General features: G+C 44.6%; 1 protein-coding gene across 1 annotated transcript in view; it reads right to left on the bottom strand.

The window, feature by feature from the left end:
- Window positions 1-3,434: 3,434 nt before the first annotated feature.
- HUNK (hormonally up-regulated Neu-associated kinase) overlaps window positions 3,435-20,794 on the bottom strand; it is a 119,743-nt gene continuing 102,383 nt past the window's right edge. Inside the window, exons 9-11 of the mRNA XM_033947489.1 lie at window positions 19,194-19,277; window positions 12,260-12,443; window positions 3,435-5,846 (exon numbers count right to left, since the gene is read on the bottom strand). Coding sequence (XP_033803380.1) covers window positions 5,149-5,846; window positions 12,260-12,443; window positions 19,194-19,277 — 966 coding nt within the window. The 3' untranslated portion in view covers window positions 3,435-5,148. The remainder of the gene's footprint in view (window positions 5,847-12,259; window positions 12,444-19,193; window positions 19,278-20,794) is intronic.

Below are 20,794 nucleotides of genomic sequence, written 5' to 3'. Positions count from 1 at the left end.
GGTTTGCTTATTGAATCTAGCCCTTAGGATAGTTTTTTGGACATTTCAAAGTTTTGATTATGCCCCTCTAGGCATACAAATTCTATGAATGTCTTTGATCTGTCCATGCCCCTCCCACAGCCATGTCCCTTTTTCCGATCCGTAAATCTTTATAGTATACTGGCTATAAAGAAGCATGTGTAAATTCCAATTATTGGTGTGAATTGGCTCATTAGGCAATTAAATTATGCATGCAAATTGGGCATGCGCCCAAATTTGCATGTACAATTTTAAGCACCATATATAGAATTAGAGGGTACGTGCGTAACCCCCTTTAGTAAAAGGGCCTCTTATCCAGATAACAGTTGTCCATTATCTGGTTAAATGTCTGAATATTTTGCTTGAAATCTTTTTGTGAGACTAGGACAGTGCATTTAACCTTTGTGGCATGCTCTGAAACCCTGTACTCTCATTAGGTCCACAGAATGCTAATGAAATAAAGGCAACATATAGGTTTAAGATACACACATATATTTATTTGTATTTTGCCCCATCTGCAATTATGTGCCAACGAAAACCTGAGTTCTTAGTTCAAGTTGCTATTTGCAGCACACTGAAAAAGAGCAATACAAAGAAGTGCACCACCATTCCTGAGGCGTGCACAGCGTGGATGGTGGTAAACAGCCTATTACACAGAAGACGCACAGATACCAAAGACCATCCCGTGAGTTTCTTGTGTACCATTTAAATATAGTCACAATTAAAATAAGTGTAGACTTGTTTAAATAATTTCATGAGAGAAAAGCGGGTCCACATAATGCCATGGTTCACAATTTCCATGTGACATGCGACGGCCCCCATGCCAAACAAGGAGTTTAAACTCTCCTAATCTCGCCTTCCTTAGTGGTTTACTCCCCAGGAGGGTCTGTGCTGTTTCAGCAGTCAGGCCTGCATCTGTGTGATTAGTAGCAAATAGGTGGAGTGTGATTTTCCAAAACTCCTGAGCTATGTCAATAGCCAAATGCCTGGCAATCAGTGGCATGCTGTGAGGGCTTTCAGGGGGTGCAGTGAATCCCCAGCTCTAGAGGCCTGCTTTTTTTATTTTTGTGCTTACTTTTTGCTTGATGCAGTTTGATTTGTTGGGTGAAGTAAACCAAAAAGACAAAACCCAGGGCTCTCGGGTTGGGGTTTCTCTCAACCTCCTGAAGGCCCTGACAGTACTGATATGCATAGCAGCATCTGCCTATTGCCTGCTCAACCAATCACATTCAGAGCAGTGCCCTAAGGGCCTTTAGGAGGTAGGGCAAATCCCCTGAAGGTCTCGACCGCACGAAACTGCTGGCAATATTGGGTCTATAACATTTTTTAAAATTGTGCTGCCAGAAAAAATAAAAGTATAGGTCAGCTCTGTGGATATTTGGCTCTTGTCTGTGGAGAGGGACATAGGTGGACGGATAGATCTCTAGGGGTGTAAAGTCAGGGGGGGGGGTCATTAGAGTGGGCAGACTTGATGGGCTATGGCTCTTTTCTGCTGTCATTTTCTATGTTTCTATAGATAGGCCATTCCAGACTCTGGTGGTTAGGCATTGAAAAGGTGGGTGCTGGAAAAGAAATAAGGGGAGTCTTTTACTAAAGATTATCGCATGTTAAATAAGGGGGTCTTTTATTAAAGATTATCACATGTTATCTATCACAGACCCTTTTTATTCCTGTTTGCCCTCCTACAGTTACTTGTGCTAACCTTTAGAAAAATGCCCCTTAAATGGAGATCTTGCATGCTGTTCTACCCATGATAATAGTGTCCTGAATGAGGAGAAATCTTGTCTGATAGCTGGGATGTATCCTTAGCACTGTGGACAGATGAATTGAGCAGAACAGATAGGCCAGGTACTCTTTTTCTGTATCATGCACTCTGTTATTATATTGTGTGGTGTAAGAGATTTCTATAAATGCTACATAAATATTTTATCCTACCCCCCCCCCCCCTCCAGCAATAGCTAAAAATAACTGCAGAAAAAAGCTTGGGATCTGCATGGAAATTCACTTCTGTTCCAGGCAGGGTGAAAGCTACGATAACTCCTCTGGAATCTGGAGTCAAAGGCAGTGGCTTCCAGATGTCATTAAACTTCTGGCATGCTTTAGTCATTCCCCACCACATTTAGCCCTTTTCCCTCTATATAATGCTGTTCCTGTGATAGTGGCCGCATACTTTCTTTCTTGCTTCTTCTCCTAACTTGTGATACCCATTTGGGTTTCTCTTCCTATCTCTTGTCTTGACCCACATTTGTCTTTCACCCTTTTCTAAGGCCCATTATCCCTCTCCTATATGTACTTCACCATCAAGTGACTCATAAACAAACCTTGCAACTTACTATATGTTCCCCTCAATCCAATACTTTCTTTAGACCCCTCCTCTTCCAGATCCCGTCATCCACATGTGTCATTATGTTCCCTGCTATTGCCTTTTTTTACACATATCTACTATTTCTCTCACTTCCCTCTTCATGTCCATTTCTTCCTCTTACTCAGTTTACAACTGCTGAGCCCCTAAGACAGGCCAGGTGTATCTTCTAACTTTGAAAGGGGTTCTTGTGATGCTGAGACTGTCCTTAGCTGCAAATCTTAAGCTGCTCTATGCTGGACAAGGGGAAGCTAGAGAGAATGGCATCCTCTTTTATTTGGCCTTCCTGCAAAGGGACGAGTCTGAGACCAAAACCTTTTGCAGAAAGCACTCACGTTTCTCACCTATGAAAGATATCTATTGTTCATTATAAGACCTGGTAAAATAGTGTGCCTTTCAGCATATGAGGTCTTTGTTCCTCTGTTTTTATTGATACCATAGAGAGGTGCAGCCAGCCCTCCGATGTGTGTGTGGGCAACGCATTCCGTCCATGCCAGTGTGCCAAAAATAATATCTTTCCTGGTGTGGATGCCAAAACCCCGCCAGCCAAAACTCAACCTTGTGCTGCTGCAGTACAGGAGTTAGTGATGTGCCTCCAGCCACCGACACTGGGACTTCCTGAGTATGCTCAGTTCTTGTGCAAACTGAGCATACATGAGGATTTCCGGCATTGGTGGCTGGAGGCATATCACTATCTTCTGTAGTACAGCAGCGTGAAGAGGAGAAAAGCTCCAAAATGCATTTCTTTGGCAGTTGGGGCTTCAGCATTCCCACCAGCCACTTAACAGGAGCTGCACATGTGGAGGAGGCCTGCACCCAAAATGTGGAGGCCAGGCCCCCAAGGCCTCACTCCCCACAGCTGTGCCAGTGATACCATAGATAACTGGATTATTTATTATTGCCTTAACTCACTTTTGCATTTATTGGAGTAACTATGTTTGAGCACAAGAGTTTTTCCTCATTAGTCAATACTCAGGCCCACATTAGCCAGTGTTTTGGGTTTTTTTTTTTAAAAACACCTGCCACCATGGCCTGATTTAGATCAGATATTCAGTTCCAGGCTATCAGTATAGACTATCCAGATAATTGGTGGCTAGTAGAAGTTATCCAGGTACCGTCAATATTAAGAACCAGTACCCAAATAACTATCTTGGAAAGTTGGGCCTACCATTTATATGGTTCTACTTGCTCAGATAGTATTCTGAGCATTATCAGTGAATATCAATAGTGCCCAGATAACTCTGCCTATGCTCTGGGCCTGGGCTGCCCTGGCATTAACTAGATACTCCCACAGCAGTCAGACATGATGTAAAGTAGCACTTTCCAGTTAGGTGCCACAGAATATCATGTTGTGACCTGGTTCGCAGGAGTTAACCTGGTAGAAGGACCTGCTCAATTAAGGCCCACTGAATAAGGACCTCATAGTTTTTATACTGTGCATGAACAAATCAACACCACTGAATGAGCTTGAGTGAAGTGAGAAGGTTGAAGTGATGTTCAAAGTGTATTTTTAATTCCTATCTCTCTCTCTTTCACTCCAAAGACACCATATCCAGGGGAAACCTGGTACCTTCATGGGGGTTAAAGGAAACATGAGGGCTTGTTTTTATTTTTATAGTATTATATTTTGTCACAACTTAATTCCGGATGCTGGCTAATGAGCTGATGGTATTTGATGGGAAATCTATTGAGAAAAACTTCTTGCACTGAGCAGTAGGTCTATAAACAGGCACAGAGAAGCAGAAGAGCAATGCCCAACTTTCTAGTAACAACAGCAGAAAGAGTTCTAGCACTGATCACAGGATGTCGGTTTCTACATCTCCCATTCTGCAAAAGCAGTCAACTTGACGGGATTGCACACTGGAAGTGTTTCCTACAAAAAACACAAGTGCCTCACAGGTCTAAAACATGTTAACACTATATGCAGCAGATTTAGATAATAGATTTAATGTTTTCATATCAAAGTATCACATGAAGGAGCTGAAATTCGACCAGACAATTCCATCACGACCAAACTACTTATAAAAAAAAATGCTGTGTGTTTGTTCCAGTGAAATCTGTCTTATACAATATCAACTCAGGTTCAGAAAAGAATCACTTTGCCAACATTACAACAAAACCACTTTTGTACGTCAGTTCTTTATGAAGAATGTCTTCAACTTACACAAAACTCTTCCAGTCTACGTTTATTATAGTTCCTGGTGTACTGTTCTTCCTCAAATGCCTGTCCAACATCATCTCAGGAATTTCTCTTCCTAACTTCTTCGCACTTTGGAGTTAGGAACCTTGATGCTGGCGCAACTGAATTGTAGGCGCTCATAGTAGCTCAATGTAAGATGCAAATAGGATGTGCATGTATAGTTCCAGAAAGCAAAGGCCCTATTCTTGAAAGCAGTGAGCTCGATGAATACTGAGTTAAGGCTCCAGCACTGCCGAACTTTCTTCTGAAGTAGCAGATCTTCCGCAACGGACAAAACAACTCAAACACCTACTCTGTCTCCAGAAGGTCTTTAAGACGAGCCTTATTCACTGTACAGGCTAAAAAATACTGCTAATGGATTACATCTTTTCTTCAGTCTGCTGAGCTCTCTAAGGTGGTGCCACCTTGTCCCTCAACTTAATGAAGGCTCACAGCCTCCTGCACAAGAGATCTTTACCTTTTCTGTTTGTTTAGAAGGTACACGTACAGGGTAACTGGGAATACAGCAGCCTCGCTGCCTCGATCCCAAAAAACAGCAGTGTACACATTGATTTTCATCGGTGCAGAATTAACACAGGCCTTGGACAGTCTCTGCTGCATTAAATAAAAAGTAGCCGGGATTCATTTGTTGTAACTGAGGCATTCTGGTTTCCAGGGGTTTTTCTGACTTTGGTGAAAGCACCTGATTTTTTTTCCGCATCATCTGTCCAACACCCATCATCGGGAACCTGGCCCTGCTCTTTACACAGTTCGGGCTTCCTAGTGGGCCGGCCATGTTGTTGTTGTAAGTTGGGGAGATGGGGGAAATAGGAGAAATAGGAGAAGCGGGTGAGGTTGCTTCGGAGCTGCAAGGGCTGCTCTGATCCTCGTATATGAAGGAAACATGAGTGGGGTGGCCCAGGAATTTCATAGGCGTTGTGCTTCCTGGATGAAGAAATCCTGGGGACAGGGTGCTTTGGCAGGAGTCTTTGGGTGACAAGTCCCCTGCAGAGCTTAATATTCTGTACTGATGTGTGGGAGAAGTTGGCTCCACCTGATCCTCTCTGTTAACGGATTCGAAAGAGCGTACGATATGGAGAACCAAATGATTGTCTTTGTTCTGGTTTCTAGCATTTGCAGGTTCCTTAGAGGGAGATTGCTCCTGTCGCAGAAGCTTCGTAGGGGTTCTGGGAACAGGAATTTGCATTTCTAGGTACTCCACAGAAGAGGATGTAACACAGCCAGCTGTGGTTCCTTCATGCTTGGGACTGGAGCCACTCAGGGAATCTGCCAGAGAAAGGGGTTAGACGTTACACTGGTGGTGGCACTTTATACACACAGGAGGAACTTTCAGAGATGTTAGGGCCCAGTGCACCAAATTGATTTTTCCCATTCTGGGGGTAAATTTATAAACTTTCTTTAGAGAAAGGGGCTTTTATAAAATTTTCCCAGGATTACACATGTATAAATCAGGCATGGATAATGGTTGCATCTACTTTTATGCTACCCAAGTGTAGGTGTGTTTGGGGGTAGAGTTAGGTAAAGTGCCGGCAGAGCCATGAAGCACGTGTGTAAATTTACACAAATTCTTGAGGAGACATGTTCCTTCTAAGCTGTGTGGAAGACCTCCACTCACATTCCTGCCAATGGTGGTGCTGTTTCAATACCACATTTTCAATAGTGAGGGACAGGCAAGTTCTGCAGGACTCCAGAGGATCTGCTTGTTCCTAGTGGCTGAAAACCCAATATTGAAGTATTGCTCTCTACTGGCAGGAATGTGATTGGAGGACCTCCACACAGCTTAGAGCAGGGATCTCAAAAGTCCCTCCTTGAGGGCCGCAATCCAGTTGGGTTTTCAGGATTTCCCCAATGAATATACATTGAAAGCAGTGCATGCACATAGATCTCATGCATATTCAATGCGGAAATCCTGAAAACCCGACTAGATTGCGGGCCTCAAGGAGGGACTTTGAGACCCCTGGCTTAGAGGGAACATTGAAAGGTGTATTGATACACAACTTCCATGCATTTTGTGAGACTATTTTATAAAAACACATATAAAATAACACCTGTGGGTGCCTAATTGGATTTGTATTCGGTTCCGGTTATAGAATTGCAGACAAACATGATTTCAGGCAGGCTCCGGCGGCTTGAACACTGTAAAGTAAAACGCGCCACGAAGCTAAGAGGGAGGGAGGGAGATAGATGCAGCCGGTAGGAAGGAGGGAGGGAGCCGTGCGCAATCGGTGACTGCGCGCATTCCCTCCCTTAACTGCGTAGACAAAGCCATTCACTGTTCTACAGGGCGGTGGATGGCCTTGTCCCCGTACCCAGTGAGCACTTCCCCCCCCCCACACCGTTTCGGCGGGTTACCCGTGGCTAGCCACAGGTAACAGCCACTGTGTCATTTTCTACTCCCGTGGTCCTAATCATAATTCTTAGGCTTTGTCTGCCATTTTTTTTTTTTTTTTTTTGTTTTTCGATATGCTGTAACCTCGATGTAACTTTGCTATAACTAAGCTGTAACTTCGCTGTAAATGTACAGTCTCTTATCCTGTAAACCGCTCTGAACTGTTTTTGTGGTATTGCGGTATAAAAAAATAAAGTTATTATTATTATTATTATTATTACAAAGGGAAAGGAGATTGGATTTGATGTATCGCCTTTCTGTGGTTACAATCAAGGAAGTTTACATATTATATACATACACTTATTTTGTACCTGGGACCCTGGAAGTAGGGATTACTAGATTTTCCCAAAGGAAAATCCGGACCCATAGCCATGCCCCCTGGCCCACTAAGTTCTGTCCCGTTCCACCTGTGTCATGCCTCATTCTGCCCTCCCTGCCCCCAGACCGCATCCGTGCATGTGCGGTCATGACACAATGAGGTCACTTGTGTGCATCTGCGCCTGCGTGGATGCCCCTTCCTGATGCTCTTTTGATGGGAAGCTTTTCAAAAGCAAAGTGCTAGGTTTTGAAAAGCCGTCCAGATCTCTGCACATGTCCGGAGAAATCCAGATATCTGGTAACCCTAATTGGAGGGTTACGTGATTTGCCCAGAGTGACAGGGAGCTGAAATGAGAATTGAACCTGGTTCCTCCGGTTCTCAAACTATCCCTACCATATAAGACTGATTTTTATCATAAGAACTTAAGAATTGCCACTCCTGAGTCAGACCAGTGGTCCATCATGCCCAGTAGTCCGCTCATGCAGCGGCCCTCTGGTCTAAGACCAGCACCCTAACTAAGACTAGTCCTACCAGCGCCGTTCTTGTTCAGCAGAAACTTGTCTAACTTTGTCTTGAATCCCTGGAGGGTGTTTTCCCCTATAACAGCCTCTGGAAGAGCGTTCCAGCATTCTACCACTCTCTGGGTGAAGAAGAACTTCCTTACGTTTGTACGGAATCTATCCCCTTTCAACTTTAGAGAGTGCCCTCTCGTTCTCCCTACCTTGGAGAGGGTGAACAACCTGTCCTTATCTACTTATCCTTATCACGCAAGAGGAGGAGACCGTGACTCACCAGGACCCCGAGGGAGAGACACCACACTACACCGAGGACACCGACCTGAGGCAGAGGAGGTTGCTGAGGAAAGGAAAGTCTGCTATTGTGGTGGGAGACTCGATCTTGAGAGAGGTAGACAGTCACGTAGCAGGAGGAAGGGAGGACCGGCTAGTGACTTGTCTCCCAGGGGCCAAGACACGAGACATCACTGATAGGATCGAGAGGATCCTGGACGGAGCAGAGGCAGAGGAGACTGCGGTAATAATCCATGTCGGAACAAACGATGTGAGCCGGAGGAACTTCAGCATGGACGCACTGACTGACCAGTTCAGGGTCCTGGGACGAAAGCTGAAGCGGGGCACACGGAGGATAGCATTCTCGGAGATCCTGCCTGTACCGAGAGCAGATGCGAAGAGGCAGGCAGACCTCCAAGCTGTAAATGCATGGTTGAGGAGATGGTGCCAGGAGGAGGGCTTCCGCTTTGTGAGGAACTGGACGTCCTTCTGGGGAAAGAGCAAGCTCTACCGGCGGGACGGCCTGCACCTGAGCACAGCGGGAACCAGACTACTGGCAGCCAATGTGAGGAAGGAGATCGAGAGAGCTTTAAACTGAGGAGAGGGGGAAAGCCGACAGCTGATCTCATGTTGACGCTTCGGACAACAGTATCCAGAACAGATGCTGAACGGGCTGACTGCAGGGAGGAAGCAGAGGGACCGGAAGATCTCAAAATCAGACAGCGAGGGAAACATCAGGTAAAGGGAGCTTGCTGGGAGAAGACTAAGGGGCATGGGGACACAGGGGGACTGGGTGGCATGAGGGCGAAAGACGAGAGTAATATAGAGGTACCACAAGGCGAGGGGGATCAAACAGAGGCTCAAGGGGTGATAGCCCAGGAGGGGGCCGGAAGGGCTAGAAATCCCAGAGGAAAAGCAGGGAAGTGGGGTGGCAGGAATGTGGGGAAACTGAAAGCTAAGAGGGTAAAGGCTGAGGGCAAAGCAGAAGCGCAGAGAGCGGGAAAACTGCCAGAAATCCAAGGGCAAGTGGCCCAGATAAATGCAGAGGTGGAAGAAAAACGACGGGACCTGCGGTGCTTATACGCAAATGCAAGAAGCCTCACGGCCAAGATGGGTGAACTAGAAGTCGTGGCCAGGGAGGAGGACCTGGATATAATTGGAATTGTAGAAACCTGGTGGACAGAGGAAAACCAATGGGATGTAGCGCTGCCGGGGTACAAGCTCTATAGGAGGGACAGGACCCACAAGAAGGGGGGAGGCATAGCACTATATATAAAGGACTCTATCCACTCGATCGGGATGGATATGGCAACGAAGACAGAAGGGCTGGAATCACTATGGGTCAAATTACCGAGAAACAAGGGTGCGGCCATAAAACTGGGGCTGTACTATCGACCACCTGGCATGCCAGAGGGAGTCGGACATGACTTGGAAGCGGAATTGAGACAGGAGTGCAGGACTGGAAGTGTAACAGTGATGGGGGACTTCAACTACCCGGGGATAGATTGGAGTACGGGTCACTCCAACTGCACTAGGGAGACAGGATTTGTAGAAGCGGTGAAAGACTGCTTCATGGAGCAACTAGTCAAAGAACCGACGCGAGGGGGTGCTACTCTTGACCTCATCCTAAACGGATTAGGGGGGCCAGCGAGAGGGGTAGAAGTGGGAGGACCACTAGGCAACAGTGATCACAACATGATTAGATTCACACTAGAAAGAGGGACACCCGTGGTTAGGAGGACTGCAACAACTGCGCTGAACTTCAAGAAAGGGAACTATGCTGCTATGAGGGAAATGGTGGGGAGGAAGCTCAGAAACATCTTTAGGATGGAGACTGTGGGAAGCGCCTGGACCCTATTCAGGGACACCCTGCAGAAAGCGCAGAGAATGTACGTCCCCAATTTCAGGAAAGGCTGCAAGAACAAACGATCAAAGGACCCGGTTTGGATGTCAACAGAAGTAAAAAGGGCGATAAAGGACAAAAAAGTATCTTTCCGGAGGTGGAAAAAGGACCCAACAGAGGAAAATCACCAGACGCATAGGAAATGCCAAAAGGAATGCCACCGAGAGGTAAAAAAAGCAAAGGGGAAATACGAAGAGGGGCTGGCCAGGGAGACGAAAAACTTCAAGGCATTCTTCAGTTACGTTAAGGGAAAGCGACCAGCGAGAGAGGAGGTGGGGCCGTTGGACGATGGGGACAGGAAGGGAGTGATTAAGGATGATAAAGAGGTAGCTGAGAGGTTGAACACGTTCTTCTCGTCGGTTTTCACGAGCGAAGACACAACTAATATACCGGACTCAGAGGAGCTCATGAGTGGGGAACAGGCTGAAAAATTAGAGCACATAGAGGTAAGTAAGGAGGATGTCCTCAAACAGATAGACAGATTAAAATGTGGCAAATCACCGGGCCCGGACGGGATCCACCCAAGGGTTCTGAAGGAACTAAGACAGGAAATAGCGGGCACAATCCAACATGTTTGCAACCTATCCTTGAAAACTGGTGAGGTACCAGAGGACTGGAAAGTGGCAAATGTCACACCTATCTTCAAGAAGGGATCGAGGGGTGACCCCGGGAACTACAGGCCGGTGAGCCTGACTTCAATTATAGGGAAGATGGTGGAAGCTATGATCAAGGACGGCATTTGCGAGCACATCGAGAGGAATGGCCTACTGAGAACAAGCCAGCACGGATTCTGCAAGGGAAGATCATGCCTAACGAACCTTCTGTACTTCTTTGAGGGAATAAGCAGTCGGGTGGACAATGGGGAGCCCATAGACATCATTTACCTCGATTTTCAAAAGGCTTTCGACAAGGTGCCACATGAAAGGCTACTTAAGAAGCTGTGGAGCCACGGGGTGGGAGGGGATGTGCACAGATGGATCAAGCACTGGTTGTCAGGTAGACTGCAGAGGGTCGGAGTAAAGGGTCAATATTCTGACTGGCGGGGAGTCACGAGCGGTGTGCCACAGGGATCGGTGCTGGGGCCGATACTCTTTAATATCTTCATCAATGACCTGGAAAGGGAGGTAAAGTGTGAGGTTATAAAATTCGCAGACGATACCAAACTGTGCGGCAGAGTTAAGACCAGGGAGGAGTGTGAGGACCTGCAAAGGGACCTGGACAAGCTGGAAGACTGGGCAAACAAATGGCAAATGCGCTTCAACGTGGACAAATGCAAGGTCATGCATATAGGGAAAAAGAACCCGCTGTTCAGCTATAAATTGGGGGGGGTATTGTTGGGAGACAGCAGACTCGAGAGAGACTTGGGTGTGCTGGTAGATGCATCACTGAAGCCATCTGCACAGTGCGCGGCAGCCTCGAAAAAAGCCAACAGGATGCTGGGCATCATAAAGAAGGGCATAACAACCAGAACACAGGAAGTCATCATGCCACTGTATCGAGCGATGGTGCGCCCACATCTGGAATACTGCGTTCAGTATTGGTCGCCGCACCTCAAGAAGGACATGGCGGTACTTGAAAGAGTCCAAAGGAGAGCAACGAGAATGGTAAGAGGGCTGGAACACTGCCCATACGCCGAGAGGCTGGATAGGCTGGGGCTCTTCTCTCTGGAGAAAAGGAGGCTCAGGGGAGATATGATAGAAACCTTCAAGATCATGAGGGGCATAGAGAGGGTGGATAGGGACAGATTCTTCAGACTGAAGGGGACAGCTAATACGAGGGGGCATTCTGAGAAACTGAAGGGAGATAGGTTCAAAACAAACACAAGGAAGTTTTTTTTCACCCAGAGGGTCGTGGACACTTGGAATGCATTACCGGAGGAAGTGATCAGGCAGAGTACGGTCCAGGGATTCAAACAGGGATTGGACGGATTCCTGAGGGATAAAGGGATCATGGGATACTGAAGGAGGAGCTGGGATGTAACACAAGTATAGAAAGTTAACCAGGTAATGAGTAAAAACCAACCAGGTCGTGCATGTGAAAGACCGGAGGGCTAGGGCTTCGATAGGAAGGCAGGACTTAAATGGGAAGCCAAGGTGGCAATGGAGCCCCTTCTGATGATTCTGACAGGTCGTGACCTGTTTGGGCCGCCGCGGGAGCGGACTGCTGGGCAGGATGGACCTGTGGTCTGACCCGGCGGAGGCACTGCTTATGTTCTTATGTTCTTACTAAGTCTATCCCCTTCAGTACTTTGAATGTTTCAATCATGCCAAAGCTACCCACCTTTCTCAACACAGCCAGGCTTGCTCATTTTCTTCTCCTTCAGCTGAGCTCTGCTGTTTTGGGCCTGTGCAAGGCTTGAGGCTTGTTTGTATGGAGACAGACTGTTGTCCAGTTTCTTTTGCAGTGGACTGGGGAGAAGATCTTCTCTCTTCTCTGTTTCTTTAAGCCTTTTTTCCTTTTGAATCTGAAAATGGAAATAAAGGATTAAGGCCCAGTTGGCATCAGCAATCTGGCCCAGATTCTATTAGCGATGCCTAAAGTTCGGCTAGGTGCACTGACCTAGTTGTCTAACTTAGGGCTCCTTTTATTAAGGCACTAACCGATTTAGCGCACGTTAAATGCTAAGGCATCCGTTATATTCTATGGGCGCTTTAGCATTTAGCGCACGCTAAAATCGATTAGCGTGCCTTAATAAAAGGACCCCTTAATTACTTAAAAAGCTTAATCGGCACTGATAACAAGCAATTAGCACCTCATAATTGGCTTAAATTTAAATTAATTGGATGGTAGGCACCTACCATTTTCAAGTAGGCGCCTTGTCTAAAGCGCCTACCAGAAAGTAAGTGTGGTTAGTGGCAGATTATGGACATATTTTTCTATGTAGCCACGTTTTGAACTTAAGCACTGGCATTTCGGCCAAGAAACCCCCCCCCCCCCCAGCATAAATAGGATGCGCCTAAGATTAAGATACCTACTGGTACTTAAGTTCACTCTAGGCGCCGCTAGGCACGATTCTATAAATGGCTTCTAACTTAAGATTGGCATGCATTAGGCACCATGTTTCTCGATGCCTAAATTTTAGGTGCCATTTACAGAATTGGGCTCTATATCTTTACATGGTAAGAAAACAATGTGTGATATTCTTCAACTGCAGTGTGGATTATCTTACCAAAACTGTGTCATTGTAGACAATACGATGAAACCTGCCGCTCAATGTGCGGCAGCAACCAAAAAAAGCAAACGAGATGCTAGGAATTATTTAAAAAGGGCTGGTTAGCAAGATTCACCTGGAGTACTGCGTTCAATTCTGGTCGCCTTATCTCGAGAAAGATAGAGTGGTACTAGAAAAGGTTCAAAGAAGAGCAACCAAGATGATAAAAGGGATGGAACTCCTCTCATATGAGGAAAGACTAAAGCAGTTAGGGCTCTTCAGCTTGGAAAAGAGACGGCTGAGGGGAGATATGATTGAAGTCTACAAAATCCAGAGTGGAGTGGAGTAGAACTGGTACAAGTGGATCGATTTTTCACTCCATCAAAAATTACAAAGACTAGGGGACACTTGATGAAGTTACAGGGAAATACTTTTAAAACCAATAGGAGGAAATTTTTTTTCACTCAAAGAATAATTAAGCTCTGGAACACGTTGCCAGAGGATGTGGCAAGAGCCGATAGCATAGCTGGTTTTAAGAAAGGTTTGGAAAAGTTCCTGGAGGAAAAGTCCAAAGTCTATTATTGAGAAATTCATGGGGGAAGCCACTGCTTGCCCTGTATTGGTACTTCAGAAAGGTTGAGATTCACCAGAGACAATACACCATATATCCAACAATAAATAACTGTTGTTCAAATTAATAAGTGTGTGTATCCTCAGTGTGATCGTTAAGCTATAATGGCAACTGCCGCAGCAGAAATCCCAGCTTAATTCTATCGGCATGCTCTTGTTTTAAGCCACGCCCACACCATCATAGGCATACACCTCTGTGAAGTGCAATAACGCAAAAGTGCAATAAGTGAATTTCATAAATAATGTATAAAAGTCTCTAGTAAATCTCATCCCAAAATTATTTATAATTTGCTCCTCAAACGGTCAAAATAGATAATACTTAGCTCAAGAATAGTGTCAACAATTCATCGTCAATACTTTTCAATCCATGAATCTTTCATCATTTTTTAATGTCCCAACTGGAAAAGTTCTTTCAGGCTCTACTAAGCCTAGTTTCGAGTAAATCCCTTCCTCAGGAGCCTTCCGTCTATCAACATCAACAGTCTTTATTTTCTTAGCCCAAGACTGTTGATATTGATAGGCGGAAGGCTCCTGAGGAAGGGATTTACTCGAAACTAGGCTTAGTAGAGCCTGAAAGGACAGTCTTGGGCTAAGAAAATAAAGACACTTGATGCTGATAGACGGAAGGCTCCTGAGGAAGGGATTTACTCGAAACTAGGCTTAGTAGAGCCTGAAAGGACAGTCTTGGGCTAAGAAAATAAAGACACTTGATGTTGATAGACGGAAGGCTCCTGAGGAAGTGATTTACTCGAAACTAGGCTTAGTAGAGCCTGAAAGGACAGTCTTGGGCTAAGAAAATAAAGACACTTGATGTTGATAGACGGAAGGCTCCTGAGGAAGGGATTTACTCGAAACTAGGCTTAGTAGAGCCTGAAAGGACAGTCTTGGGCTAAGAAAATAAAGACACTTGATGTTGATAGACGGAAGGCTCCTGAGGAAGGGATTTACTCGAAACTAGGCTTAGTAGAGCCTGAAAGGACAGTCTTGGGCTAAGAAAATAAAGACACTTGATGTTGATAGACGGAAGGCTCCTGAGGAAGGGATTTACTCGAAACTAGGCTTAGTAGAGCCTGAAAGGACAGTCTTGGGCTAAGAAAATAAAGACACTTGATGTTGATAGACGGAAGGCTCCTGAGGAAGGGATTTACTCGAAACTAGGCTTAGTAGAGCCTGAAAGGACAGTCTTGGGCTAAGAAAATAAAGACACTTGATGTTGATAGACGGAAGGCTCCTGAGGAAGGGATTTACTCGAAACTAGGCTTAGTAGAGCCTGAAAGGACAGTCTTGGGCTAAGAAAATAAAGACACTTGATGTTGATAGACGGAAGGATCCTGAGGAAGGGATTTACCCAAAACTAGCAGGAGGGAGTCAGCATCCCTCCTGCCATATTTTTCAGCGGCGTGGTGGGAGAAGCCATTTTATGGGGCAGATATTTTGCATGTGTAAGACACGCATAATATCTGTGCCATGGGAAAAAATGAATAAAAAAGACAGGCAGACCTGTCAGTATCACAGTTACCGACAGGTCTGCAGCAGTTGGGTTTTAGGATAGTAAAACCCAATTCAAAATAGCCAAGCAATTTTTAGTGAATCAATCGCTTGGCTATTTTGCATGGGGGTTTTACTAATTTGCATGGGTTGGATCGGATCGGAGATTGATCGGGCAGCAGTTTAGTGAATCGGGTCAGGGTCGGGGAACGATTGCAAAACTGGTTTTGCGATCACTGTTACAGGATGGGTAAGTTTAGTAAATCTAGCCCAAAGTCCTTTATGTTTTGGTCCCTAGTTACTTGGTAGATCATTTTGAATGTTCTACTTCTAGACGTTCTTTACATATTACATATATCAACACTCTTTTGACTTTCCAAGATTTCACAATCATCTGTTATCATTCCAAGCTGCTACCTGGGATTCAGATTTTCGCTGGTTATTCAGAAACACCCCTCCTCCCATCGGTCAAGGCTTAAATTTTAATCTTGTATTTGAAGAGTCTATGGGGGATGGTGGTTAACAGCATAAGTGGATCCCTGACGAAGCGGCAGCGAAACATGTCGGGTCCACCAGCCTAGTACAGCAACACTTTTGAAGATAAGTACACATACTTTATTAGTCGTTTTAAAAGTTATAAAAAGTGTTTAAAAAAACATAAAAGTATCGAGCATTAGCTATTAAAATTTAAGCCTTGATCGATGAGGAGGTTACACATGAATCTCCCCTTTATGAGAACATAGCCTGTATGGGACGGAGGAGAGGTGTTTCTGAGGTCTATGGCTAAAACAGAAGCAGCAACACCAGGAAAGGATCTAAAGGTGTAATATAGAAAGAATACTTTAAAGGTTGGAAGCTTGGAATTGGATATTGGATTTATGCTCCTTTTCGGCTTTCCAAAACCCAGCACATTGTCCGGATTTTGAAAAGCTTGTAGAAACGAGCGACATCACACCAGCGCATGCGCAGATGCCATCCCGATGAGCAAACAGGTTGAGGGGGCAGGGTGGGCCTCTTATGTTTTATGCCATGTTAGAGATGCCAAGAGTCTTCAGCTGGTGGAGTTTGAGGATCTCCGCCAGCTGTGTCAAGAGTGCTCCACTACCTGGGTGGGCTTGAGCCCGATGTGGATGAGCCCCTACCGACCCGTGGCTATACTACTGGAGTGTACGCTGTGCATGTATGAGCATGCATGTTTCGGATACAGATATATATCTCAGCTTTACCCTTCCATAATGCTTATGCATGGACTGTAAAAATCAATTTCCATATCATTTGATATGCAAAGATGCTTTATAAAATTTCCCTCATACTGGGTTTGTCTAAGAGCCGAGTTAATTTGCAAGTTGGCTGTTTAGCTCGTGTTTTTTTTTCAGTAATTCCTCTTAAACCAGGCATGAATGGGGCTAAAAAGACTCCAGCTGAGAATTTGCAATATAACTAAAATGTGAAAATTAGTCTTGTTTAGAGAACAAAAGAATTCAAATGCATCTCATGAATATTCATTGTGGATATCCAAAACAGACTTCTTGTGGGAGGAAGGAAGAAGCCAAGGACAGGAACCGCACACCATTGATATTTCAGTCTGCAAGGAGGGGGATTGCAAAAGTTATACCTAGAGATATCTGAATAATTTGATGCTAAAGCTGATAAAGAGAATTTGAGCCTGGTTCAAGTTTGGCAGCATTTAGGGATTTTCCCCAGATCAAGATCCAGTGGAAAAACTTGTAGAATTCTTTCCAGGGATTCTGAGAAAAGCTAGCTGTGGATTTCTCTCCCAGTTGCTCACTGATGTTATGAAGCCTTCTCTTCCCTTCCCCCTTTACTAATTCAGCCTAGTTCCCTCAGCAGGAATACCAGGGGGGGGCGGTGATGATTTAGGAGGGAGACTGATGGGTGTTGCAGAGAGAGAGAGAGAGCAGTGAGAGAAGGGGTTTGCTTTTCTTTTAAAGAGACTCATCAACCCAGTTTAATAAACATAAAATAAAGCTCAGCAAGAAGATCATCCTACAGATTAAAACAAGAGAGACCAGGGATCAAATCCCGCCGACACTCCTTATCAGGGTTACCAGATTTTCCCAAAGGAAAATCTGGACCCATGGCCATGCCTACAGGCCTGCCCAGTTCCACCCATTCCGCCTGTGTCTTGCCCCCAGATGGCATCTGCAATGATGTCATGTGCACGTATGACATCACCGCGTTACATCCATTAATGCACGGATGCCCTTTCTCAACGCGATTTTGACGGGAAGCTTTTCAAAACCTGGACAAAGTGCTGGGTTTTGAAAAGCTGTCCGGACCCCTGGACATGTCCTTGAAAAGGAGGACATCTCCAGGAAAATCCAGACGTCTGGTAACCCTACTCCTTGTGGTCTTGAGTAAGTCACTGAATACCCAACTTGTCTTGAACACACCACTGGAAAGGCTTGAGATAAAAAAAATTAAAAATAAAGGGCTTTTTAAAATTTTAAATCACTTACCTGGGGCTACTTTTCATTTCAGTGATATGAAATGAAAAGTGTGGAATAACTTGTAAGTTTCATGGCTCCTCATCATTCTCTTCTTGGTTGGGCTGAGAACCTTTCAGCAGTCCCTCCTATTGTGATGTCATAATGCCTCATTCCACCAATGCCTAAGAGCCAGCCTCATTGCTGATGTCACAATGGCTTGGTTTCCCTATACTTCTGCCCATTTACTAGATGCATTCGCCTCATTGAAATGAAAAGTGTCAAGAAAAGTGTGGAATAACTTGTAAGTTTCATGGCCCCACATCATTCTCTTCTTGGTTGGGCTGAGAACCTTTCAGTGGCCCCTCATAATATAACTAGGACTCTAGAAAATTATCATAAGAATAGCCTTACTGGGTCAGACCAATGGTCCATGAAGCCCAGTAGCCCATTCTCACAGTGACCAATCCAGATTACTAGTACCCAACGAGTAGCAACATTCCATGCTACCGATCCATGGCAAACAGTGGCTTCCCCCATGTCTTTCTCAATAACAGACTATGGACTTTTCCTCCAGGAACTTGTCCAAAGCTTTCTTAAAACCAGCTACACTATCCGCTCTTACCACAACCTCTGGCAACGTATTCCGGAGCTTAACTATTCTCTGAGTGAAAAAATATTTCCTCCAATTAGTTTTAAAAGTATTTCTCTGTAGCTTCATTGAGTGTCCCCTAGTCTTTGTAATTTTAGACGGAGTGAAAAATCGATCCACTTGTACCCGTTCTACTCCACTCAGGATTTTGTAGACTTCAATCCTATCTCCCCTCAGCCGTCTCTTCTCCAAGCTGAAGAGCCCTAACCTTTTTTAGTCTTTTCTCATACGAGAGGAGTTTCATCCCCTTTACCATCTTGGTCGCTCTTCTTTGAACCTTTCTAGCCTCTTCTGAATAGAAAAACCAGGGACAAGCTGTCATTTGAAAGTACATAGGAAATGCTAATGACTTTTCTATTTTGTATTATTTTTGAAACAATAAAAATGAATAAAATGTGTATTTTTTTTTTTTGCGTTATTAAGACAATCAAGCCTTCATAGCAAGGCAGGAGCCACAGGGAATCACATCTACGCATGGAATAAGGGGATGTTCAGGAAGATCCAGATTTAAAAGGATTAAAGCATGGGAGAATGGCAATGGAATTTAACTCTTTGGCTGTTGTTTTGGTTTAATGGGGGTTTGGGGTTTTTTTTTAAAGAAACAAAAGAAAGAAAATAAGAAATTAAAATGAAAACCAAAACAACCCAATGTTCAATCATGTGCTCAACAACTAATATTGACTGCATGCAGACCTCAGGGTGACATTTCAGGTTTTCTAGGGCTTGATGCTCGTCAGTAATAGGAAAATTCTCTTTATCTTAGTGATCGATCTAGTAACTGTAGAAAAATCACAAGCGCATAAGACATCAATGCACTTCCAGAGTCTGATGTGAGCTAAAGCTTACCTCAGATGAATTCTTGTTCACTTTGTATCTTTCCATCTGATGCGCCTGATTCTTATGGCAGACGTTGTCATTAATATCTGGCTTCTGGGAAGAGAGAAGACAAAGGGTGTATTCTTGACAAAAGAATCTACAATAATTTGACACAATTCATCTCACATGCCACTGATTTTAGCACAACGGTCACAAATTCAGTAAAGAATTTCTTAAATGCTCAGATACTAAGAAGAAGAAGAAAAAAACAACAACAACAAATTTTTAGACTGAATAAGGTTGGACAGACTGGATGGACGATTTGTGTCTTTATCTGCCGTCATCTACTATGTTACTATATATATTGGGCTCCGTCTCTGCCGATACTCAGATCTGGGCTAAAAGCCCACTTTTTTGAAGCTGCATTTAAATCTTAACCACATCAACTTGTAAAGCACCGTATTCATCTATCATCCCCTCTGTAAAGTCTTCAACCCTTGGCATTTCCCTACACGAACTGCAAATACAGTATTTATTCACCATTTTTGTCCACTGTGTCTGTCATAATTAGATTGTAAGCTCTTTCAAGCAGGGACGCAGGGACCGTCTGGTAGTGCTATAGAAATAATACAGTAAATAGTATATCTAGAGAGCATTGACCTAATGCCATTTTCCTTATGCTGCAAAAAAAAAAAAAAAAAAGTCCAGCTCTGCCAGGTAAATTTACTCCTGTGAATACCTCCAACCTGCAAAAAATTAAAGCCTGACAGCATCCTTTTTGAAGAGAAACAAGAAACCCCTTTTCCAATTGTAATGGGTCAGTTATCAAAAACTGCTGGAATGGTGAAAATCAGGGGTGGGGGGCAATGTTTCCTCTAAGCTGTGTGCTTGTGCGCGCGCACACAACTTGCCGAACCCGCGCACACAAATTAAAATAGCACGCACAAAAAAATAAATTTTTGCCTAAAATGATTTTCACTGCTAAAATGAAATGTTGCAGAAGACCAGCTGTTCCGATTTCCCATTTATCACATTTATTGAAGCGCTATAATATAAATTTTAAGTCATTCACGTGATTCTGTTATCTTTGGCAGTTGAACTTGACACGTCACGTGCCCCATAGGGCCATAGCCTATGGCCCATAGGATATGAAACACTTCCGATTCTGTGATAGGCCGGAGCACATTACAAGGCTTCAAAGAAGGTTTGGATAGGTTCCTAGAGGATAAAGGAATTGAGGGGTACAGATAGGAGTAGAGGTAGGTCATAGGGATAGTCTGGGACCACTGCTCAGGCAATGGGCCTGATGGGCCGCCGCGGGAGCAGACCGCTGGGCGAGATGAACCTCTAGTCTGCCTCAGCGGAGGCAACTTCTTATGTTCTTTGACTTCCTGAAGTTCCGCCATATTGTTTATTTCGTGGAATCGTAGTGTGCAGCGTGGTACTGCGGTTGTACAACTGTATTCATTAATTAAATTGCAACCAGATATAACTCTTAAAATGTCTAAACCGCAAATGGTGAAAAGTGTAAAACGCAAGAGAGCTGCAACAGCTTTTAGGTCTGAATGGCTTGAAGAAATTGTTGAAACGGAGACACTGGAATCTCGAAATACAATGTGTGTTCGACTGTG

This window comes from Geotrypetes seraphini, chromosome 6, assembly GCF_902459505.1.
Source record: "Geotrypetes seraphini chromosome 6, aGeoSer1.1, whole genome shotgun sequence".
In the NCBI taxonomy this organism is placed as follows: Eukaryota; Metazoa; Chordata; class Amphibia; order Gymnophiona; family Dermophiidae; genus Geotrypetes; species Geotrypetes seraphini.
This window is presented reverse-complemented; position numbering and strand designations above follow the sequence as displayed.